Here is a 26031-nt window from a genome sequence, read left to right on the forward strand (position 1 = left end):
CAAACAAGATCTTTTATGCCAACATTAATGGCAGCACCCCAATCCAGTGAGACTCTTAATAGCTTGGCTATTGAATTGACTGGACTAGAGGTGCAGGGAGGCTCATTCAAGATGGTTTAGACCTTGGCAAAGACTTTAAGACCATGAACGCTACATATGAGAATATGAAGGAAGTTTGTTCTGTTTACTCAGCAACGTTTTCTCTCCTGTGTCCCCAGCTCTAGACATTTTTAGACTCGGCGCTTGAGGTTGGTCTGGCATACAACTCCATTGAATAATGCAGGCCGTAATACATATACGACCACCAAGGAAATTCTTGTTCCCTTCATGGGACCTAGGCTTGGTTCTGAAAGCGCTCATACAGGCATCTTTTGCTCCAATAGCTTCATTTCCATTGCGGTTCCTAATGGTAAAACTAGTTCCTCTGACAGCAGTTGCTTCAGAAAGAAGGATGTTGGAGGTTGCAGCACTTTCCTGCAAAGATCTCTCATGTCGTTTTTTTTTTAGTGTTACTACGTACATCTCCAAGTGGTATCCAGTTTTCAGGAAAACCTGGGGGCAGTCCCTCCAAGCATTCACATGGAGTTACTGAGTATACAGCAGGAAGATTTCAGGTCCTTACACAAGTTGCTAACCGTGTACACGCAAAGATCAAAGACATGAGGAAAGTGGACAATCCTTTTCATTTCGCCGTCAAGTTCTTGGGTCATCTTCTGTTGGTTCACCAGGGTGATTAGATTGGCATGCAGGAAGTGGGCCTCTCTGCTCAGGAATAGGGATGAGCCGAAAACCCCCCGGTTCGGTTCGCACCAGAACCTGCGAACGAACCGAAAATTTGCACGAACGTTAGAACCCCATTGACGTCTGTGGGACTCGAACGTTCGAAATCAAAAGTGCTAATTTTAAAGGCTAATTTGCATGGTATTATCCTAAAAAGGGTTTGGGGACCCGGGTCCTGCCCCAGGGGACATGTAACAATGCAAAAAAAAACTTTTAAAAACGTCAGTTTTTTCGGGAGCAGTGATTTTAATGATGCTTAAAGTAAAAAAAAAAGTGAAATGTTCCTTTAAATATCGTACCTGGGGGGTGTCTATAGTATGCCTGTAAAGTGGCGCGTGTTTCCCGTGCTTAGAACAGTCCCTGTACAAAGTGTCATTTTTAAAGGAAAAAAAGTAATTTAAAACTGCTTGCGGCTTTAATGTAATGTCGGGTCCTGGCAATATGGATGAAAATCAGTGAGACAAACGGCATGGTACCCCCCAGTCCATTACCAGGCCCATTGGGTCTTGTATGGATATTAAGGGGAACCCCGCACCCAAATTAAAAAAGGAAACAGCAGTATACAGGCTCTGTACTCTGAACAGCAGTATACAGGCGGTGCAAACAAGACAAGGACTGTAGGTTTGTTGTTAAGTAGAATCTGTTTGTAATTTTGAACTGGTACATTTTTAACGCGTTTAGCTCCAGCCAAAAAATTTATTTTAAGCTTTTTGGAAAACATAGGGAAGGGTTATCACCCCTGTAACATTTGTTTTGCTGTCTGTGCTCCTCTTCAGAAGATTTCACCTCGCTTTTTGTCCCAATGACAAATGTTTTTTGAAAATTTGTTTTTTTTTGTGAAACAAGGATTGGTGATAAAGCTTCAGTGGAAAGGAGACATTTTTTTCCCATATTAACTCTTACAGGAGAGAATTTCCCTTCCTAGCGGTAGATTTCATCTCACTTCCTGTTGTCTTCTTCCGTTTGCAAGTAGGAGTCGTTTGTAAGTTGGATGTTTGAAAGTAGGGGCCTGCCCTATATACTCAGCAGAAATTTGGGCCTTAGGTGTTGTTGTGGCCACAACACTGTAAGCCCTCACAAGGCCCTGCTGTGAAATATTAGATCAAGAATTGTAATTACATGCCCCTGTTGAACAGGGGCAGAAAAATTGGGCCTTAGGCACTGGTGCTGGTGCCACAAACACTGCAACCCCTCACAGATACTCTAGTTGGAACGCAGGAATGAGCCCTGCTGCAAAGTATTGCATCAAAAATTGTAATTACACGCCCCTGTTAAACAGGGGCTGAAAAATTGGGCCTTAGGCACTGGTGCTGGTGCCACAAACACTGCAACCCCTCACAGATACTCTAGTTGGAACGCAGGAACGAGCCCTGCTGCAAAGTATTGCATCAAAATTTGTAATTACACGCCCCTGTTAAACAGGGGCAGAAAAATTGGGCCTTAGGCACTGGTGCTGGTGCCACAACACTGCAACCCCTCACAGATACTCTAGTTGGAACGCAGGAACGAGCCCTGCTGCAAAGTATTGCATCAAAAATTGTAATTACACGCCCCTTTTAAACAGGGGCAGAAAAATTGGGCCTTAGGCACTGGTGCTGGTGCCACAACACTGCAACCCCTCACAGATACTCTAGTTAGAATGCAGGAACCAGCCCTGCTGCAAAGTATTGCATCAAAAATTGTAATTACACGCCACTGTTAAACAGGGGCTGAAAAATTGTGCCTTAGGCACTGGTGGCGGCGCCCAGAACCAAAAATGTTCTTACAAGCTATCAGCGTGATCATTGAGGAGGAAGAGGATAATTACTCAGGATAGTCACTCAGCATCAGCATAGGCAGTCCTTGAAGGGATCTGAGATTTCAAAAAAAATTATTCGGTTACATCAGCATCAGGTGCTTGGTAGCTGGTGATCCAAGACTGATTCATTTTTATGAAGGTCAGTCGATCGACCGAGTCGGTGGACAAACGCACCCTGTGATCGGTTACAAAGCCTCCAGCAACACTGAATGTGCGTTCCGAAAGAACGCTGGATGCAGGACAGGCCAGTAGCTCATTTGCATACTGTGCAAGCTCTGGCCAGTGATCCATCCTCAAGGCCCAGTAATCCAGAGGATTTTCTGTGGGAAAGGTGTCCAAGTCAGATCTTGCCCCTAGGTATTCCTGCACCATGTAAAACAGACGCCGGCGATGGTTGCTGGAACAGATCATACCTTGGGGCTGCGGACTAAAAAATTGCCTGAACGCATCAGTCAGACGGCCACCTTCTCCACCGCTCCTTCTTTGAGTGACCGAAGCCTCAGCAACACATTGTCCAGAAACAGGAGTTTGTAACCTCCCAGTCTCTGGGAACGCATTGCACAGACCTTTCTGCAAGGCCTCCCGAAGATGTTTCATCCTCTGCTCTCTCTGCGACGGCAAGATAAGGTCTGCAACCTTACCCTTGTAACGTGGATCAAGGAGGGTTGCCAGCCAGTATTGGTCCTTCTCCTTGATACCACGAATACGAGGATCCTTACACAGGCTTTGCAGGATCAGGGAGGCCATGCAGCGTAGGTTTGCTGAGGCATTCGGTCCGGAGTCCTCTGGGTCACTAAGGAGGACGTGGTCCGCAGCCACCTCCTCCCAGCCACGTACAAGTCCATGTGTTTCTTGGGACTGATCCCTTAAAGACTGCTGCTGATGCTGAGTGCCAGGCTCCACCTCCATACTGACACAATCCTCCTCCTCCTGCGGGCACGCAGGAACACTGTCTAGATAAAGGGGGCCTTGAGAGCTAAGGAAGTCCTCCTCTTCCTGCCTCTGTTCTGCCTCAAGTGCCCTGTCCATTATTCCACGCAGCGTGTGCTCCAACAGGTGGACAAGGGGGACAGTGTCACTGATGCATGCACTGTCACTGCTCACCATCCTCGTGGCCTCCTCAAATGGTGACAGGACAGTGCATGCATCCCTGATCATGGCCCACTGGCATGGGGAAAAAAAAACAAGCTCCCCTGACCCTGTCCTGGTGCCATAGTCGCACAGGTACTCATTGATGGCCCTCTGCAGCATGGCCAACGTTGAGTTCCACCTGGTGGGCATGTCACAGATTAGGCGATTCTTGGGCAGGTTAAACTCCTTTTGGAGGTCTGCCAGCCGAGCACTGGCATTATATGACCAGCGGAAATGCACACAGACTTTCCTGGCCTGCCTCAGGACATCCTGTAAGCCCGGGTACCTGCCCAAGAACCGCTGCACCACCAAGTTAAGGACATGAGCCAAACAGGGCACATGGGTCATTTGTCCCTGTCGGAGGGCAGAGAGGAGGTTGGTGCTATTGTCGCAAACCACCATTCCTGCCTTAAGTTGGCGTGGCGTCAACCACCTCTGAACCTGCCCCTGCAGAGCTGCAGAACCTCTGCCCCAGTGTGGCTCCTGTCCCCCAAGCACACCAGCTCAAGCACCGCATGGCATCTTTTGGCCTGCATACTTGCGTAGCCCCTTGAACGGCTACGGAGCACCGCTGGTTCCGAGGACAAAGCACAGGAAGAGGCCATGGAGGAAGAAGAAGAGGAGGGGGTGGAGGAGAGGTGTGTCACAATCATTAGTAGTGGCATTTTGGAGGCGTGGTGACAGAACAACCTCCAACACTACTGCACCTTGTCCTGCATCCTTCCCAGCTGCCAGCAGATTCACCCAATGCGCCGTGAAACTTAGGTAACGTCCCTGTCCATGCCTGCTGGACCATGAGTCAGCGATAACATGCACCTTACCGCTGACCGCCCTGTCCAGCGAGGCATGGAAATTGCCTTCCACATGCCGGTAGAGAGCCGGAATCGCTTTCCGTGAGAAAAAGTGGCGTTTGGGTACCTGCCACTGAGGAACCGCACATTCCACAAACTTACGGAAGGGGGCAGAGTCTACCAACTGAAAAGGCAGCAGTTGAAGTGCTAGCAATTTTGCCAAGCTAGCATTCAACCGCTGGGCATGTGGATGGCTGGGAGCGAACTTCTTTCAGCGGTGCAGCAGCTGGGGCATGGAAATTAGCTTGGTACAATCTGACGTCGGTGTACCGAAAGCAGATTGCCCACAAGTACTTGGCTGTGACACACCTAATTCTACACCTTCATTCCTCTCAGTGCAGGTCTCAGAGAGGACTGAAGGTATAGTGGGGTTGGAGATCTCAGCTGATGAGGAGCAAGGAGAGGTCCTCTTTGTTCTTTGGTGTGGGTCTTTTAGATACGCTTGCCAACGAACTGCATGACAGGTCAACATATGTCTGGTCAAGCATGTGGTGCCCAAGCGGGAAATGTTTTGGCCACGTGAGATACGCTTGAGACATATGTTGCAAATAGCAGCGGTGCGATCTGATGCACTGGTCTCAAAAAAGGCCCACACCAAAGAACTTTTGGAATAACGCGCAGAGACAGCAGCGCCCTGCAAATGCGGAGCTTTGGGTTGTAATGCAGTCAGTGTGCTGCCCTTAGGCTGGCCCCTGGAGGGCATCCTGCCTTGTTGGTGATGTGCCTCCTCCTCTCTCCTATCAGGCACCCACGTTGAATCAGTGACCTCATCATCCCCTCCCTCCTCATCACTGGAGCAAACCTGTTAGTATGCTGCAGCAGGGGGAGCATGACTGCCAGATTGCTGTCCTTCTTGGGCACCCCCTCTGTCCGTGCTCACGTTACTGCCTTCATCTAGCTCAGTATCATCATCAGAGCCTTCTAAACGCTGGGCATCCTCCTGGAGCATGTACCCAACACTGTGGTCAAACAGTTCGAGGGACTCCTCAGGAGGACATGGTGGGGCTAGGGAAGGAGTCACTGATGCCATTGAGCCGAGGGAAGAGGCCGCGTTGGCAGCTGCTTTGCCAAAGTACCCTGAGCATGGGTGAGAGAAAAGGATGAGGACGGCTTGGTCATCCACTCGACCAAGTCTTTCACATGTTGCGGCTCAACACGGCCAGCTGCCGAAAAAAAGGCCAAGCGTGTCCCATGGCCACGTGCTAATGAGGATGCACCGTCTCCACGACCAGCACTGTTGCCTCTAGACACAGAGCCTGCTTGCCCTCTTTTATTGGCTTGTGACTGTCTGGCTTGTAGCTGCACTAAGCTGGGATATATATATATATATACTGATACTGCAGCTAGCAAAATCAACTGCCTGCCTGTAGTATGAGAACACCACCAACCTTCTACAGGTAGCTTTAGCTAAACACTGTGCAGAGCTTGCAAAAAACTAACTTGTAGCTTATTTAGCTGCCTGCGGTAGTGATAGGATCAGGAAAACATCACCAACCTTCTACAGGTAGCTTTAGGTGAACACTTTGCAGAGCTCGCACTACACTAACTTGTAGTTTTAGCTGAACACTGTGAGGAGGACGCACTACACTAACTTGTAGCTTTAGCTGAACACTGTTCAGAGGACGCACTACACTAACTTGTAGCTTTAGCTGAACACTGTGCAGAGGTTGCACTACACTAACTTATAGTTTTAGCTGAACACTGTTCAGAGGACGCACTACACTAACTTGTAGCTTTAGCTGAACACTGTGCAGAGGTCGCACTACACTAACTTGTAGTTTTAGCTGAACACTGTTCAGAGGACGCACTACACTAACTTGTAGCTTTAGCTGAACACTGTGCAGAGGTTGCACTACACTAACTTGTAGTTTTAGCTGAACACTGTTCAGAGGACGCACTACACTAACTTGTAGCTTTAGCTGAACACTGTGCAGAGGACGCACTACACTAACTTGTAGTTTTAGCTGAACACTGTTCATAGGACGCACTACACTAACTTGTAGCTTTAGCTGAACACTGTGCAGAGGTCGCACTACACTAACTTGTAGTTTTAGCTGAACACTGTTCAGAGGACGCACTACACTAACTTGTAGCTTTAGCTGAACACTGTGCAGAGGTCGCACTACACTAACTTGTAGTTTTAGCTGAACAATGTGAGGAGGACGCACTACACTAACTTGTAGCTTTAGCTGAACACTTTGAGGAGGACGCACTATACTAACTTGTAGTTTTAGCTGAACACTGTGCAGAGGTCACACTAAACTAACTTGCAGCTTTAACTGAACACTGTGAGGAGGATGCACTAGACTAACTGTAAATAGTCTAGCTGCCTGACTGTGGTACTAATAGGATCAAAGGAACACCAGCAATTTTCTTCAGGTAGCTGTAAATACTGTAACAAGACAAGCCTGCCTGTCAATAGGAAGATAACAGGAACGGATCTAGCTAAACTGAATACAGTGAAGAAGACCCTCCAGGGTCGAAACGCGTCAGAACATCAATAGTAAACTTGATCCTGTTGCTTTGGATATATTGTACTGTATATTGTTGCCGGCTTTTTAACAATTCGTTGTACCACAGTTCATGTCTTGACTTCTAATGTCAGAAGTCATCAATCTTCTTTAACAATTTTTGTACTAATAAACCAATTTGACTATTCTATTACTCTTTTTTATTATTGGCTGCATTAAAGCCCCACTTAGGGTTTTTTTTCGTCCTTATTTATATATATATATATATATATATATATATATATATATATATATACATACACACAACACCTGGGATGCATATATATACACAATACACTGTAAGTGCAGCTAACTCACTGACTGTCCTGCCTAATCTATCTAACTTAAATCAAATGACACTGTCTCTCTGTCTATCTCTTTCAACGCTGGAACATACACTACACAGGGCCGCCGTGTAGGAGGCCTTATATAGTGTGGGGCGTGTACTAAATCCCCTGAGCCATAATTGGCCAAAGCCTCCTTGGCTTTGGCCAATTACGGCTCTCTGTTCAGACGGCGCTGTGATTGGCCAAGCATGCGGGTCATAGTGCATGCTTGGCCAATCATCAGCCAGCAATGCACTGCGATGCCGCAGTGAATTATGGGCCGTGACGCGCCACACTAATTTGGAGCGAACGGCCTATATCATTCACAATTCGGCGAACAGACGATGTTCGAGTCGAACATGGGTTCAACTCGAACACGAAGCTCATCCCTACTCAGGAACGCTTAGCTTGTAAAGTTGAATGAAGGGCTAGCCATCTCTCATATACTCTTGACTGACATCCTGGCATAACTGCCCCAAAGGCTGCCACCTCTCTTTCATACTGAGGGGTGGCAGCCTTTGAGGCAGTTATGCCAGGATGTCAGTGAAGAGTATATGAGTGATGGCTAGCCCTTCATTCAACTTTACAAGCTAGGCGTGCAGTCGGCAAGTTCTGCAAAGTTTGGGACGAGACATATAAATTATTTTTGTCTTTGGCAGCTTTTCTGCGATTGTCAATGTTTCTTTTCATGTGTTCTCTGCCACCCATTTATTCAGCTAGTTAAATCCCATTGTGTGCTGATGTGAGGTATGGCCAGGAATACGGAAAATTGTTATTAAATACTTACTGTCATTTTCCTTTCCTGGCCTATCCTCACGCCAGCACAGGACTCCCTCCCAAGTGGCCTGTCGCAGGCTAGATTATCAAACACGTCAGTGGGGGAGGGGCTGTCTTTTATTCAGCTAGGAAAAGGTGGTCATGTGGGTGCCAGATGAGGCGTTAACCCATTGTGTACTGACGTGAGGATAGGCCAGGAAAGGAAAATTACGTTAAGTATTTGATAACACTTTTCCGTATTCTTCCACAGTTTCAGCATCTCGCAGAATCTGCCGTATCCTGCACAATTCCAGGTATATTGGATGCCATGTCGCGCACTGTGCCCTTTTTTTTCCCATCTGTTTGCCCTTTTGTCATCACAAGACATAAATAGAGACATAGGGTCCAATGGGCGGTACCACAGCGCATGGTGGGAGTCCAAGCATCCAATACACCCAGAAATATGTCAAATGCCGAAGAGTCATTGTTTACCAAGACTTTTGAAGACAGCCAAGTGAGCACTTGTTACCTATCAGAGAAGAAGGTATTAAAGGACAATTTCACTCACATTTCTTCTCAATCCAGCAATATTCACCATGCTGCCCCAGCTGAAGCCAAGCAGCCCTGCTTCAGAAAGTTTTCCTTCTTGGGTCCTCAGAAAGTATCCCCACTGGGTCCTCTTCATCCTGTGCCCTATTTATTCCTAAGGGCAAATTCATATTCTGTATGGCTGCTGGTGACCTCCATAAATATGGATCCCCACAGAAATGAATGAGTTCACAATGTGCATGCACAGAATGAAGGCAGCACTTTAAGGCCAAAAGGCCAAGAAGCAATAAGGACACTTTCTGAAACAAGGCTGTATGGCTTTGGGTAAGGCCTTAAAGTGAAGATCACTGCTTTGAGAATGAAGGTGAGTATTTCTACAAGTTAGCTGCACTCAGCGTGGTGGGGGAAGGCAAGTCGTAGGCTAGGTTCAGATCTGTGCAGGTGGTGCCACTGCGTGACCCACACAAATACTGTCAGCCGCAACCACCCACACAGAAAAATGTGGGACCCGCAGGTGGGTGCCGATAATCCTAATGATATGCCACCGACACTGGAAACTGCTCCCATACCGGGAATGTTGGTTCCCGTGTGGGCTTCGGTTTCAAAAATAGTGCAGGGACTTTTTTCCTGCTTGTCGCGGGGCATGGCAGCCCTATCAAATGAATGGGCTCTCGTGCCTGTGCACGGCCACACAGATGTGCATCTGGCCTAAAAGGGCCACCTGTATCAAAGGTACAGTTGTCCTTTTTAAGTCTTTTTGTTTTCAGAGTATTTTTTGTAAAAGTTTGTTCAAGCACTAAAGAGTTGCTTTAAATGTAGGCAGGAGTGCGAGAATAAAATAATCAAGGCTTAAACCCATTCATCACCATGGTGGTAGAAGAATGCAGCAATACATTTTTCACAAACCTTTAGGCGGGGTTCACACTGGTGCAACACGACAGCTGTTCTACTTTGGATCCGACTCTGCCCTGCGACTTGAAGCCGACATGCATCTGACTTTCAATGAACCGATCCGACTTGGATCCCCGCCAATACCAGGCACTGTGTTTGGTATGAATCTTGAGGGGGAACTCCTCCCCAAAGCACCTTGTCCCCATGTTGATGAGGACAAGGGCCTCTTCCCAACAAACCTGGCCGTTGGTTTTCGGGGTCTGCGGACGGGGGGCTTATCAGAATCCGGGAGCCCCCTTTAATAAGGGGGCCCCTAGATCCTGGCCCCCCACCCTATGTGAATGAGTATGGGGTACATCGTACCCCTACCCATTCACCTAAGGAAAAAAGTGTCAATAAAAAAAAACACACTAGACAGGTTTTTAAAGTAATTTATTAGCCAGCTCCGGGGGTCTTCTTCCGACTTTGGGGGTCTCTTCCGACTCCACGCTCTCCAGCCTCTTCTCCGTGCTCTCCGGCCTCTTCTCCCAGTCTCCAGTTCTTCTCCGGCTCTCCGGTTCTTCTGCTGGGCTCCTCCGCTTGCTTCTGCTCTTTTGACGCTCTCTTGCTAGCGGTGGCCCGGTCTTCTCCAACGTCTTCTTCTCTCTGGTCTTCTTCCGATGTTGACACAACGCTCTCTCCCGCTGTAATGCCGTGTGCGAGGTGCGCAACAACTTATATAGGTATGGGGCGGGGTCACCGGGTGATGTCACCCGGTGACCCCGCCCCTTATGATGTCACAGTCCCATCATGCCTCACCCGGTGACCACGCCCCATCCCTATATAAGTCATTGCACACGGCATTACAGCGGGAGAGAGCGTTGTGTCAACATCGAAAGAAGAGAAGAGGGAAGAAGACGGCGGAGAAGACCGGGCCACCGCTAGCAAAAGAGCGGGAAAAAGAGCAGAAGATAGCGGAGGAGCCCGGCAGAAGATACCGGAGAGCGGGAGAAGAACCGGAGAGCGCGGAGAAGAGGCCGGAGAGCATGGAGAAGAAGTAAGAGACCGTGGAGAAGAAGGAAGAGACCCCTGAAGTCGGAAGAAGACCCCCGGAGCTGGCTAATAAATTACTTTAAAAACCTGTCTAGTGTGTTTTTTTTAATTGACACTTGTTTTCCTAGGTGAATGGGTAGGGGTACGATATACCCCATACTCATTTATATAGGGCGGGGGGCCGGGATCTGGGGGCCCCCTTATTAAAGCGGGCTCCCGGATTCCGATAAGCCCCCCTGCCCGCAGACCCCGACAACCAATGGCCAGGGTTGTCGGGAAGAGGCCCTTGTCGTCGTCAACATGGGGACAAGGTGCTTTGGAGTGGGGGGGCCGCAGGGCGCCCCCCGGCCTCAAGGCACCCACCCCCCCATGTTGAGGGCATGCGGCCTGGTACGGTTCAGGGGGGGGGGGCGCTCGCTCGTCCCCACCCCTTTTCCTGACCGGCTGAGCTGCATGCTCTGATAAGGGTCTGGTATGGATTTGGGGGGGCCCCCACGTCGTTTTTCCGGCGTAGGGGGTTCCCCTTAAAATCCATACCAGACCCAAGGGCCTGGTATTCCCTTGGAGGGGGAACCCATGCCATTTTTTTATTTAAAATTTGGCGCGGAGTTCCCCCTCTAGCTCATCTGAGCATGCCAAAGTCGGATCATGCAAGACGACGATCCGACTTTGATCCCACTTCAATGATACTCAATGGGCTGAAGTAGGATCAAAGTCAGACCAAAGTAGTACAGGGAGCATTTTCAAAGTCGGACCAGTTAAGACGGCTCCCATAGGGAAACATTGATTTTCACACGTCATGCGACATGAGCTCCCAATGTTGGAGCGTTTGTCGCACTAGTGTGAACCCGGCCTCACTATATTTAAAGCTATTTAAAACATGTATATTATGGTGGTTCTATTATGGCTGCTACAGGTCAAGGTTTCTTACCTTTTTGCATGATTTGTTACTACCCCAGTTCCAAAAAAGTTGGGACACTGTATAAATTCTACATAAAAACAGAATGCGATGGTTTGCAAATCTCATAAACCCATATTTTATTCACAATAGCAAATATATCAAATGTTTAAACTGTGAAAATATACCATTTTAGGGAAAAAAAACCATAAGGTCATTTTGAAATTGATGACAGCAACATGTCCCAAAAAAAAGTTGGGACAGGGAAACAAAAAGCTGGCAAAGTAAGTGATCCAAGGAAAAGCTGAAAGAACATTTTGCAACTAATAAGGTGTAGAAAGTCAGCCTGGGAAGGGTTAATGACACAGGGCAAGTACTTCCCTTTCAGGCCTGCTTATTAGACACCTGGTCAGAGAGGGAGGCTGTGAGAGGAATGGCTATGTTGCTATCAAAGCTGAGAGGAGCTTGAAGCTGGAAGGACCCCTGTTATCTATTGACTTGATCCTGCTTGCCTGAACTGGGACTTTGCTATGTTATATGCTGTGGCTGGGATGCTGAACGTTATTTAACCACTTGCTGCCCGCCATATAGCAGAATGACGGTGGCAAAGTGGTTTCAATATCCTGACTGGGTGTCATATGATGTCCGCAGGATATTGAGCCACTGCGCGCCCCCGGGGCGCGCATTGCGGCAATCATTGTTGCGGGGTGTCAGTCTGACACAGCGCAACACCGATCTAGGTAAAGAGTCTCTGATGAAGATTCTTTACCATGTGATCAGCCGTGTCCAATCACAGCTGATCACGGTGTAAATAGGAAGAGCCGGCGATCGGCTTTTCCTCACTCGCATCTGACAGACGCGAGTAGAGGAGAGCCAATCGGCTGCTCTCCTGAAAGGGGGGGGGGTCTGTGCTGATTGTTTATCAGCACAGCCCCCCTCGGATCCCACCCAGGACCACCAGGGAAGCCGCCCAGGACCACCAGGGAAGCCATCCACACTGGACCACCAGGTATGCCCCTTAGACCCCCAGGGAAATACTGATCTGTGCCCAGGCAGCTGCCAATCAATGCCCAGGCAGCTGCCAATCGGTGCCCACTCACAATGCCTGCCAGTGCCACCAGGGATGCCTATCAGTGCCCAGCAGTGCTGCCTAGCAGTGCCGCCTATCAGTGCCACCCATAAGAACCCATCTTTGCAGCCTTTCAGTGCCCATCAGTGCCACCCATGAGTGCCCATCAGTGCCGCCTATCAATGCCCATCAGTGCCGCATATCAGTGCCCATCAGTGCCCGCTCATTGGTGCCACCTTATCAGTGAAAGAGAAAACTTACTTATTTACAAAAAATTTTAACAGAAACAAAAGCAAAACTTTTATTTTTTTTCTACATTTTTGGTCTTTTTTTATTTGTTTAGCAAAAAATAAAAACCGCAGAGGTGATCAAATACCACCAAAAGAAAGCTCTATTTGTGGGAACAAAATGATAAAAATTTAGTTTGGGTACAGTGTTGGATGACCACGCAATTGTCATTCAAACTGTGACAGCGCTGAAAATTGGTCTGGGCAGGAAGGTGTATAAGTGCAAAGTATTGAAGTGGTTAAAAGGACTGTCTTATACTGCTAAGAAGTTTGTGTGTTGTAAAGTTTGTGTGTTTGTTTGAACTGCCTATAAAGACAAAACTTGTCAATTTTTTGCTTAATAAAGGCTTTTAAGTTGATTAAACTGTCTCACAGCTGCTTGTTAACCCTTGGATCCTGACAAAGGTTATTTGGCAACAGGTCAGTAACATGATTGGATAAAAAGTGCACCTTAGAGAGTCAGAGTGCATCAGAAGTAAAGATGGGCAGAGGTTCGTCAATCTGTGATAAGCCTTGTCTAAAAGTTGTCGAACAATTTCAGAATATTGTTCCTCAATGTAAAATCACAAAGACTTCAAATATATCATCATCTACAGTACATAATATCATCAAAAGATTCAGAGAATCTGGAGGAATCTCTGAGCAAGGGACAAGGCTGAAACACGATATTGGATGTCTGATCTTTGAGCCTGCAGACAGCACTGCATTATAAACAGGCATGATTCTGTGATGGACATCACTGTATGGGCTCAGGAATACTTCCAAAAATCACTGTCTGTGAACACAGTTCAGCGTACCAAAAATGCATGGTAAAGCTCTATCATGCAAAGAAGCCATATTTGAACTAGAGATGTAAAATTTCTGGAAATTTTGAAGCTGGGGAAAAAAACCCATGTGTGTGTTTGTTTTTTGCTTTTTTTTTGGGGGGGGGGGGGACGGAAATTTTTGGAAGAAATGAAAAAAATGCTACATTAGCACGTTTTTGTCTTTTTAAGATTGAAAGTCATTCTGTTATGAGAATGTTGTGCATTGTCATCATTGTTGCCCTCTTCACTTCGATCCATGAAGGATTTTTTAATATCTACAGGACACTTGTTACATACAAGAATGTGTTTTGTCATCCTGGTAGCATTTGGAAATGCATATTTCATCTGACAATAGTTGCAAATCACATTTTTCTTTTAAGAACTTGTAATGTAAAAATGCCTCCATATGCTAAATGTTGGTCTCACCATTTTTCTGAGGGGAGTAGGAAATAAAAACAAGAAAAAATGACTACTTTGGAAGAAGACACTATCTATGGTTGTGTGTGGGGGTGGGAGAAGTACCAGATTACTGGTAGTTTAAATTATTTACACAAAAGTTTATGAAGATAAACTAATGTAGCTAAATGATTCCGTTTTCTGGATTCAGAATCAGATAAATGTAAAATCTTACCTTTTTTAATTAAGTATATACTTTCAGGTCCTTTTTGTTGCTCTGTATTTTCTTCCAATGCTTTTGAGGCCTAGTGAAGAGGACAGAACAAACCAAACACACCCACTAACATGCAAAAGCAAAACTGAAACCCTTTTCTTGTTACAATAGCCTGCTAATTGCATATCCCTGTCCTAAAGGAAGAAATGCATACTGTTCTTGCATTGGAGGGTTCAGTTTGTTACATAGGACTTGCTTGTCCTCACTCATTGCACAGAAATTAGAATAATCTGATATCATGCTTTTTTTTTTTTTCCCCCGGCCCTTCACATCTCTAATCTGAACATGATCCAGAAACTCTGCTGTCTTCTCTGGGCTAAAGCTCATTTACAATGGTCTGTTGCAAAGTGGAAAACTGTTCTGTGATCATACTAATTGAAATTTGACATTTTGTTTGGCAACCATGGGCACCACGTCCCCTGGACTAAAGAGGAGAGGGAATTTCCAGCTTGTTATCAGCACTCATTTTTAAAACCCTGCATCTCTGATGGTATAGTAGTGCATTAGTGTGTATGAATTGGGCAGTATGCACATCCGGAAAGGCACCATCAATGCTGAAAGATATACCAAGCGGTTTTAGAGCAGCATAGGCTCCCATGCAGGTGATGGGAGGGCCTTGCATATCTCTTAAACAGTATATTACATCTATTATAACAGCATGGTTTCGTAGTAGAAGAGTCTTGATGCCTTACTGGCCTGCTTGCAGTCCAGGCCTTTCACCAATTGAACATATTTTACACATTGTGAAATGAAAATTATGACAAAGACCCAGAACTGTTGAGCAGTTAGAATCCTATATCAGGCAAGAATGGAACAACATTCCTTTCCCAAAACTCCAGCAACTGGTCTCCTCAATTCCCAGACATTAGGGCTCATTCACACCATACGTGCATGAAAACTCATGGGAAAAGCATGCAGATTTAATTTGCAGAGACGTGAGTTTACGTTAGTTTCACATAAGTTTGCATGAGTTTTCATGCATGTTTCAGTGAGTTTTCATGCACGTTGACATCAGTTTTTATGGGCATCAATTATGTACCTATTCACACCAATGTTGATTTCATGTCAGTTTTTTCCATGCAGAAAACTGCAAACGTGTTGCAGTTTCTTGCACAGAAAAAGTCTGCACGTGATACCAGTGTTGGGTGAACAGGGCACATAAAGAACAATTGCTTTTTTTGTGCTCCTGCAGAACGCATGCAGAAACGTATTTTTCTGCACCATGGTGTGAATGAGGCCTTAGTCTCCATTCACACTAACGCGTTTTTTTATGCATTTTGCAGAAATGCATGGGAATTTTTTAACATGGGTTCCTATGAAACATGTTCACATCAATGCATTTTTGTGCCTCTGTGTTTTTGGAAAGGGTCAGGGACTTTTTTCATGCAAAATGCAGCGTTTTGCATGTAATAGAATTCAACGGACCAGCATCAAAAACGCAAGTACGGCATTTTTGCAGCGTTTTGCGTTTTTGGCTTTTTTTTTCTTTTACTGGATACAGTATAAAAAAACTGTAAAAAAAGAAAACAAAAAAAAACGCAAAAATGCTGTTCAAAAACGCGGCAAGCACCACAAAAAACACTGCAGAAATGCTCAAAAGCAACATGCATAGATGTGAATCGAGCCTAACAGAGTGCTGTTAAAAGAAGATCTAAACTGTAGTAAACATGGCCTTGTCCCAACTTTTTGAGATGTGTTGCTGCCATCGAAAATTACCTTATTTTTTTTCCTAAAATGGTACATTTTTTCAGTTTAAACATTTGATGTGTTTTCTATTGTGAATAAGATATGGGTTTATAAGATTTGTGAATGATTGCATTCTGTTTTTATGTAGATTTTACACAGCGTCACAACTTGTTTGGAAATGGGGTTGTAGTCTACACAAACAATTGCTAAGTCAGAATTTTAAAATGCTTCTCAACTAAAAACAGAAAATAAAAAATTTAAGGAGAAAATTAAAAAAAATTTAAGAAGCCCAGCCTGAACTTTAGGCTGGGCTTCTCCTCTGGGTCACAGAAGTGCAATTCGTTTTGCACTCCTGTGACCAGTTTTCAGCAGAGAGTGGTCTGAAGTCCACTCTCCACTGACGTCCTTGCTATCAGTCCAGGCAGCGCGTCATACCGACTTCCCAAGTCTGGATCCACCAGCTGCCTTGACTGATGGCAGGCTCAGCGAGCCGCTGAGATGGCCACTCCCCGCCCCTCCACAGCTCAGCACTCCAATGAGCGTGGAGGAGCAGGAGCGATGCTGATTGACAGTCTGCATCGCTCTGCTCGGGGAGGAGTGAGAACCGAGCCATCAGCGGTGTTCGGTAGCTCGGTTCTCAGTGCAGAGATGGTGGGGGACAGCTGCAGCATCGGTCTGATGCTCCATTCACCTAGGTAAGTATGATTAGCCAAGAAAAAAAAGAAAATCATACTTCTCTTTTAAATGATTTTCTATCTTTGCAATGGTAGAAAGACTTTCTTTCACAAGCTGATCTATGAGCAAAGTTCTCATACAATTTACCATGCAGATATTTGATCACATTTTAACAAACATCAGTCAATGACTATATTATGCTCAAAGAATTAGGGCAGAGATCATGTGCTTCTTTGAACCCAGCCAGTGGCAGTTGATCAAGGATATATGCATAACCGACTAAGATTATTCAAAGTTTTAAGTTCACTGAAAATCAGTTCAATTTCTTTTGGCAGAGATTTGTCAGTAAAAAAAAAAATGCAGTAATAACAACGCTACCCCTTCATCTCTAAATGTGAGAAAATGCTATATTTTTACCCTTTCTGTAGTGCCACGCAAAACATAACTGGTGAAACAGTAATTCCCATGCTATATGTGATCAAAGGATGTCACCTCCCTCAGTTGTGACAGACAGTTGTGTCATCTCTGGTGCATCTGGGTTTCCCAAAGTTATGGACATTCAGATGTTTACATATTCTTTATTAAATGCTTTAAAATACCATTTACCACTACTGGTGTAAACCAGCTTTAGTAATGTAAAGTGGTCACCCCCCCTCTATTTTCTATAGTGATCAATTGCTAGGCACTGGAGGGACGGGTAACCCACAACTTTAGGAAGTAAAATCAGTCTTTGCATATCAGAGTGACTCAGGGCTCTGAAGGTGCTCAAAAATACATTCTACATCCTGTTTTATTCTACTATGGCTGGTTTATACCTTTTTTAAAGGTTCATTTTAAACCTTTCCTGATTTAGAATAATACTTGTTGGTATATAGCCATTTTAGGAGCAAATATTTAATTTTATTCTCTACTCTCAAATGACATTATTGTACTCTATTTTTTTTTCTTGCATTTGCAAAGCTTTTATTCTGGGTTTTTTTTTTTTTTTATGTCTTTGTACATTCCTATTTAACAGTGTTCAGTTTAAGATATGGTGCACTTAAAACTCTATGCATTATATCTCATTTATTGCAATTCACGTTACCACTATTCATAATTTAAATGTCACTGCTAGATCTCCCAGCAGTGCGATAACACATTTACCACTCTGGTTTAAAACCCAGCATGCAGATGTGCTCTTTTGAAATAATGGTGCGGAATACCACTGAAATCAGAATGCAATTTCACAATAGTAATTGCCAAACAGAAGATACTGACTTATACATAAATGACCTGGAGGATGGGGTAAACAGTTCACTCTCTGTATTTGCGGACAATACTAAGCTGAGCAGGGAAATAACTTCTCCGCAGGATGTGCAAACCTTGCAAAAAGATCTGAACAAATTAATGGGGTGGTCAACTACATGGTAAATGAGGTTTAATGTAGAAAAAATGTAAAATAATGCATTTGGGTGGCAAAAATATGAATGCAATCTATACACTGGGGGGAGAACCTCTGAGGAATCTAAGATGGAAAAGGACCTGGGGGTCCTGGTAGATGATAGGCTCAGCAATGGCATGCAATGCCAAGCTGCTGCTAACAAAGCAAACAGAATATTGGCATTCATTAAAAAGGGGATCAACTCCAGAGATAAAATGATAATTCTCCCACTCTACAAGACTCTGGTCCGGCCTCACCTGAAGTATGCTGTCCAGTTCTGGACACCAGTCCTCAGGAAGGATGTACTGGAAATGGAGCGATTACGGAGAAGGGTAACAAAGCTAATAAAGGGTCTGGAGGATATAAGTTATGAGGAAAGGTTGCGAGCACTGAACTTATTCTCTCTGGAGAAGAGACGCTTGAGAGGGGATATGATTTCAATATACAAATACCGTACTGGTGACCCCACAATAGGGATAAAACTTTTTTGTTGAAGGGAGTTTAACAAGACACGTGGTCACTCACTAAAATTAGAAGAAAAGAGGTTTAACGTTAAACTACGTAGAGGGTTCTTTACTGTAAGAGCGGCAAGGATGTGGAATTCCCTTCCACAGGCGGTGGTCTCAGCGGGGGGCATTGATAGTTTAAAGAAACTATTATATAAGCACCTGAACGACCGCAACATACAGGGATATACAATGTAATACTGACACATAATCACACACATAGGTTGGACTTTATGGACTTGTGTCTTTTTTTCAACCTCACCTACTATGTATTGGGGCATCCTGTTTTTTAGTAGTTTAAAAAAAAAAAAAGTTTTTTTTTTTTTTTTTTTTTTTTTAAGTCTCTAAGAATTCTTTATCAAGTAGAAATGATTTCTATATTCTTTTTATTCTTGAACAATACTTGAAATCATCCATTTCTATGCCACTGCATTACTTTGGGGAATTGGATATAGACTCAGATCTTCCCCCCCCCCCCCCCCACTAATAAGAATTATTATTATTTAGGATTTTAAGTGCCTTGCTTACATTTCTGAGAATATATAAATCACCAGCTAATGCAGTAATATATTCACTGAAATTTCATCAAATGTATTTTTAATGTAACTGGTGTAAGTAACAGATTTAGCCTTGATACCAGCCTCCCGTAACCCCTTGTAATGCGGCAACCAGGCGGGCAGAGAAAAAGGGCCCGCGTTAGCAGGCAGTCTTTGTGTGAAAAAATGCTAAAAATGTATTTTGGGTACAGTGTTGCTTGACTGAATAATTGTCATTCAAAGAGTGACAGCGCTGAAAGCTGACCTGGGCAGAAAGAGGTTAAAAGTGCTCAGTATTTAAGTGGTTAATGTTTTTGTAAAGTTCAGACATGAAATATGAACAAAGTATATCCCTGTATAGAGTGTGCTTGTGCTGACAAGGAACATGTGAACTAAGGGAAAGAGCAAAGTGAGCAGAGGGTTGACTTGATCACTGTGCTGTTGCTTCATTGACCAATTAGTAAGTAAAGTTAATGTAAGTACCTTACCCTCAGCTTCCATACTGCAGAGGCTGGCATCACCGATTTTCTGATAAGATCCCAGGGAATTCCGAATATCCCAAATCTCATAAGATAATGGTCAAGCACAGTGCAGTAATGTCTTCTTGTGAGATTTGTGGCTACTCACAATTTCTTGAAATCTTGCCGGAAATATGGTGACTTCACCCTCGTCTAGGTACCACATTTGGAAACAGTGGGTAAGGCACAAATAAGTGACTTTTTTTTTTTTTTTTTTACTCGCAAGCTTTTTTAAAATTTTAGTTTTGCATGGTGGAGGGGACCCTTTGTAAATGAGCAGACCTTGTATATCTAGTACATGGTCTAATTGCTCTTGTTTGCCCCTATAAGATGACTTAATCTATCCCACCCCTCCTCGTTGGAAATGCATACTCGCATCAAACCCCACAGCTGTGGCTGGGCATTGCTTCCATCCTGCACCACAAGTCTTCTGTCTTCTGACTGCCCCTGAGCTGTAGAACATCTCAGAAGTCTATGGAGCCCATCTCCCAGGCAGAGAGGAAGGTAGACAGGTCCCATAGACTTCTGTGAGACTCTACTGTGCAGGTGCAGCCAATGGACAGAGGACTTGCCGAGTGGGATGTAGACATCAAGTCAGCAGCTGTCAGATGGAGGTAACTATCCATCCTCCCTGATGAGAAATATTTACTTCTTGCTTAATACCACTTGCTGTATTGATGTTCACAGAATACTCACACAAAAATAGCATCCCATAGTTATACTTCGTCAACAAGCAAAATTTGAAACAGATATTTGTCAGATTGGATACACCTGGGTCTTTATGGGTACAGAGTCTCTCAATTTTAAATACAACAAATTAATAAAATTATGTTGTCTGCAAAGTTTTTATTATTTTGATGCTGTGTGTTTGTGTCAAAAATATAGATTAAGGGCTCTTTCACACGGGGCGGATCAGTGATGATCCGCCCCGTGAACACCCGCTTGCTCAGTGGGGATCGCTCCGCCGATCCCTGCTAAGCAGAAAGATGACAGGTCCATCGCTGCACACTGTGCAGCTACGGACCTGTCAGAGCGCCGCTTTCCCCTATGGGGGATCGGATGATGACGGACCGTAGTGTCCGTCGTCACCCGATCCGATCACGGATGGAAAAGTAGGTTTTTCCTCCCGTTACACTTTTCGGATCGGAGCGGGTCGGATGTCAGCGGACATGTCACCGCTGACATCCGACGCTCCATAGGGGTACATGTATGTCCGTTTTTCATCCGAAAACGGAAGGATGAAAAACGGACATACGGATCCCTCGTGTGAAAGAGGCCTTAGGAAATTAATTTTGTTATCTACTGTAGCAATGGCAAAGTGACGCCATGGCTGAGCTGTTATCTTTTCTTCACAGGGAACAACCCATTTTTAGCACCCGAGCTCACGTTTTTCAGATAGACCCAGTTACCAAAAAAAATTGGATTCCAGCCAGCAAACATGCTGCTACTGTGTCCTACTTCTATGATGCCACAAGAAATGTGTATCGGATCATCAGTGTGGGTGGCAACAAGGTAAGTCACAATGCATTATATTTAGAAACCATGAAAGTCTAACTAAAGTCAACACTTTTCTTATTTAGTTTTGGATGGAGTGGAGAGGGATTAGAACATCTGTCAGTTTTTATTGCTGTCTGTGCCCCCATTAGGGAGATTCATCCTCTCTATTTGTCCTGTCTACCATTATCATTGAAAGTAAAGAAAATCCTAAATTGTGGGTTGTCCCCAGAAAAGTAATAGAGGTGAAATCTTCCAATGAGGACAGTAGTTCTGTTGACCTGGTGATCCCCAAGGGATGCCCTTAATTTGCAGGGATTTCCTCTTACTTCCTGTTTGGCTATGGGACAGGGAGTGAAGGGAAATCTCTGAAATGGGACACAGATGGCAAAAAAAAAAAAAATCTGATGGGTTATATAGTTACATAGTTAATCTTGTTGAAAAAAGTCCATCCAGTTCAACCAACGGGAAAAAAAACCCTAAAAACATACACACAAATAGAAAACCTCCATATACACAATCCTATACCCACACTTGATCCAGAGAAAGGCAAAAAAAAAACAAACAAAGCATGACTCAATTTGCTCCAATGGGGGGGGGATCCTTTCTGATCCCCCAAGAGACAATTGGATATTCCCAGAATTAACTTACCTATAAATATTAGCATCCAGTTATATTATGTACATTTAGGAAAGAATCCAGTCCTTTTTTTAAAACAAACTAACAGCTGGTTCTGGCCAGCTCGGTAAAGGGAGTCTATTCCACATTTTCACAGCTCTTACTGTGAAGAAGCCTTTCCATATTTGGAGATATAAGTTCACTATATGGACCCCTTATATATTTGTACATGTTGATCATATCCCCCCCTTAATCTCCTCTTCTCAAGAGTGAATAAATTCAGTTCCTCTAATCTTTTCTCATAGCTGAGCTCCTCCATGCCACTTATCAGTTTGGTTGCCCTTCTCTGCTATAACCCTCCTTTACTCTATCCAAAATGGGGGGGGGGGGGGTTGCCTATAGTATAGCATAAAAAGCATCTTCTAATCATCTGTCTTATTTGTGCAGGCCATCATCAACAGTACCATTACTCCAAATATGACCTTCACCAAAACCTCACAGAAATTTGGACAATGGGCTGACAGTCGAGCCAACACAGTGTACGGTCTGGGCTTTGCTTCTGAACAGAACCTGACTCAGGTAAATCGGGACTACCTCAGGCTTTACTTAGTACTGGATAGAAATGAAAAGTTTCCTGTGTAAACGTGAACAAACAATACAAAATAGGGACTATAGACATTTTAAATAAGGTCATCATGCCAGCATGTCTAACTGGTGTTTTATAGACTTGCATGCAATGCTTTTGCTCCTTCTCTACAGCCCTCAGGTGTTTTAAGAAAAAGAGTCCCCAGTTGTTCTGTAGATCTTAAAGTGGAATTTTATCCAGAACAACTTGACAAAAATATTTTTAGCAAAAAAAAAAAATGCATTCCACATTAATAATATGCTACCAAAATTAGTGTGTGCTAAAAAATGGCCTCCATCATTGTTCCTGTTTCTTCTTGCTGGAGGCTGCCATTTTGCTGAAGCCCAGAGCCACTGAATAGCAGTAAATCTTTAGACTGCCAGCAGATGGACCCCTAAAAATTCAACACAGTGCCTAAATATAGAGATGAACTGAGCATGTGCTTAGCAGTTTGAGCAGTTGTGCACACAACACCCCATATTGACAGAAAAACACAGAATTGTTGACATTTTTGCAGATTTATTAAAAAATAACTGAAATATCACATGGTCCTAAGTATTCAGACCCTTTGCTCAGTATTTAGTAGAAGCACTCTTTTGATCTAATACAACAAGTTTTTCACACCTGGATTTTGGGATCCTCTGCCATTCATCCTTGCCGATCCTCTCCAGTTCTGTCAGGTTGGATGGTAAACGTTGGTGGACAGCCATTTTTAGGTCTCTCCAGAGATGCTCAATTGGGTTTAAGTCAGGGCTCTGGCCGGGCCATTCAAGAACAGTCACAGAGTTGTTGTGAAGCCACTTCGTTATTTTAGCTGTGTGCTTAGGGTCATTGTCTTGTTGGAAGGTAAACCTTCGGCCCAGTCTGAGGTCCTGAGCACTCTGGAGAAGGTTTTCGTCCAGGATATCCCTGTACTTGGCCACATTCATCTTTCCCTTGATTGCAACCAGTCGTCCTGTCCCTGCAGCTGAAAAACACGCCCACAGCATGATGCTGCCACCACCATGCTTCACTGTTGGGGCTGTATTGGACAGGTGATGAGCAGTGCCTGGTTTTCTCCACACATACCGCTTAGAATTAGGGCCAAAAAGTTCTATCTTGGTCTCATCAGACCAAAGAATCTTATTTCTCACCATCTTGGAGTCCTTTAGGTGTTTTTTTAGCAAACTCCATGCGGGCTTTCGTGTGTCTTGCACTGAGGAGAGGCTTCCGTTGGGCCACTCTGCCATAAAGCCCCGATTGGTGGAGGGCTGCAGTGATGGTTGACTTTCTCCCATCTCCTGACTTCATCTCTGGAGCTCAGCCACAGTGATCTTTGGGTTCTTCTTTACCTCTCTCACCAAGGCTCTTCTCCCCCGATAGCTCAGTTTGGCCGGACGGCCAGTTCAAGGAAGGGTTCTGGTCGTCCCAAACGTCTTCCATTTAAGGATTATGGAGGCCACTGTGCTCTTAGGAACATTAAGTGCAGCAGAAATTTTTTTTGTAACCTTGGCCAGATCTGTGCCTTGCCACAATTCCGTTGGGCCACTCTGCCATAAAGCCCCGATTGGTGGAGGGCTGCAGTGATGGTTGACTTTCTCCCATCTCCTGACTGCATCTCTGGAGCTCAGCCACAGTGATCTTTGGGTTCTTCTTTACCTCTCTCACCAAGGCTCTTCTCCCCCGATAGCTCAGTTTGGCCGGACGGCCAGTTCAAGGAAGGGTTCTGGTCGTCCCAAACGTCTTCCATTTAAGGATTATGGAGGCCACTGTGCTCTTAGGAACATTAAGTGCAGCAGAAATTTTTTTTGTAACCTTGGCCAGATCTGTGCCTTGCCACAATTCTGTCTCTGAGCTCTTCAGGCAGTTCCTTTGACCTCATGATTCTCATTTGCTCTGACATGCACTGTGAGCTGTAAGGTCTTAAATAGACAGGTGTGTGGCTTTCCTAATCAAGTCCAATCAGTATAATCAAACACAGCTGGACTCAAATGAAGGTGTAGAACCATCTCAAGGATGATCAGAAGAAATGGACAGCACCTGAGTTAAATATATGAGTGTCACAGCAAAGGGTCTGAATACATTTCAGTTTTTCTTTTTTAATAAATCTGCAAAAATGTCAACAATTCTGTTTTTCTGTCAATATGGGGTGCTGTGTGTACATTAATGAGGAAAAAAATTAACTTAAATGATTTTAGCAAATGGCTGTAATATAACAAAAAGTGAAAAATTTAAGGGGGTCTGAATACTTTCCGTCCCCACTGTACATGCAGGAGAGAACATCCACTTCAATGTCTACAAAACATCACATTTTCCAGTGTTATTCTTGTGTAGAGCATTTAAGCAAAGGTCATATGACGCCTCAAACAAAAAAAAAAAACGGCAGTTGACTGCAGATATGCCCCACTGGCAAATACTGAGGTCCAAATGGTATTGATGCATGTTGCTCCCCCAATCTTTGCTTGAGGAAAACTTTCAAAGGCTATAGACAAAGTATAAAGAAACCCTTTTAAGTTAGGAATCGATATGTTACTATGGCATTGTTCTGGTTCCTACAAGACAAGAAGAAAAGAATAGAATAGAATGAAGAAAAATATCTTAGGGATACCACATTTTGGGTTCTAACTTAGGCTACATTCACACCAATGCGTTTTTTTTCATGCTTTTTGCAGAAATGCAGGACATTATTTTTAACATGGGTTCCTATGAAACACGTTCACATCAATGCATTTTTGTGCCTCTGCGTTTTTGGAAAGGGTCAGGGACTTTAGCCACTTAAGGGCCGCCCACCGCATATATACTGTGGCAGGGCGACCCTATTGCACGAAACGACACACCTATACGTGCACGACACACTGTGGGTTTGCGCTCTGAAAAGCGGGGGAGACAAAGTATGGGTCCGGCGGCCACGGTGTCCGATTGCTCCTCAGAGGTAGAACGGGATCTGCCAATTTAAACAAATCAGATCCCTATACTGTCAGGAGAGTACAGTGTGATTGTCTGTTCCTAGTGATCAGGAACAGCAATCTCTCTGTACTCCCAGTCAGTCCACTCCCCCCACAGTTAGAAACACCTCCCTCGGACACACTTAACCCCTTGATTGCCCCTAGTGTTAACCCCTTCCCTGCTAGTGTCATTTATACAGTGATCAGTGGATATTTTTAGCTCTGATCACTGTAATAATGTCACTGGTCCCAAAAAAGTGTCAAAACTGTCCAACCTGTCCACCGCAATGTTGCAGTCCCGCTAAAAATCTCTGATCACCACCATTACTAGTAAAAAAAAAAAAAATAAAAATGCCATAAATCTATTCCCTATTTTGTAGACGCTATAACTTTTGCGAAAACCAATCAATATACACTTATTGCAATTTTTTTTTTTTAAGTGATGTAGCAGAAAGTAAAAAATATTGATTGTTTTTGTTTTTTTGTTTTGTTTTTTTCTAAATTGTCAGTCTCTTTTCTCCGCAGAGGTGATACCACCAAAAGAAAGCTCTATTTGTGGGGAAAAAAAGCACATCAATTTTATTTGGGTACAGCGTCGCACACCCACGCAATTGTCGGTTAAAATAATGCAGTGTGTATCGCAAAAAATTACCTATTATTATTATTATTATTATT

General features: G+C 44.4%; 1 protein-coding gene across 2 annotated transcripts in view; it reads left to right on the top strand.

Moving 5' to 3' along the window:
* The window catches only part of HOMER3 (homer scaffold protein 3), a 256887-nt gene that overhangs the window by 12740 nt on the left and 218116 nt on the right, over window positions 1–26031 (top strand). The window contains exons 1-3 of one of the 2 annotated variants that reach the window (XM_073592609.1): window positions 16674–16735; window positions 21051–21207; window positions 22255–22386. In XM_073592609.1, the coding sequence (XP_073448710.1) occupies window positions 16689–16735; window positions 21051–21207; window positions 22255–22386 (336 nt within the window). In that variant the 5' untranslated portion in view covers window positions 16674–16688. Of the gene's footprint in view, window positions 1–16673; window positions 16736–21050; window positions 21208–22254; window positions 22387–26031 lie in introns of those variants that run through there. The other variant, XM_073592618.1, reaches the window with a different exon arrangement.

Source organism: Aquarana catesbeiana, linkage group LG01, assembly GCF_042186555.1.
Source record: "Aquarana catesbeiana isolate 2022-GZ linkage group LG01, ASM4218655v1, whole genome shotgun sequence".
Taxonomy (NCBI): domain Eukaryota; kingdom Metazoa; phylum Chordata; class Amphibia; order Anura; family Ranidae; genus Aquarana; species Aquarana catesbeiana.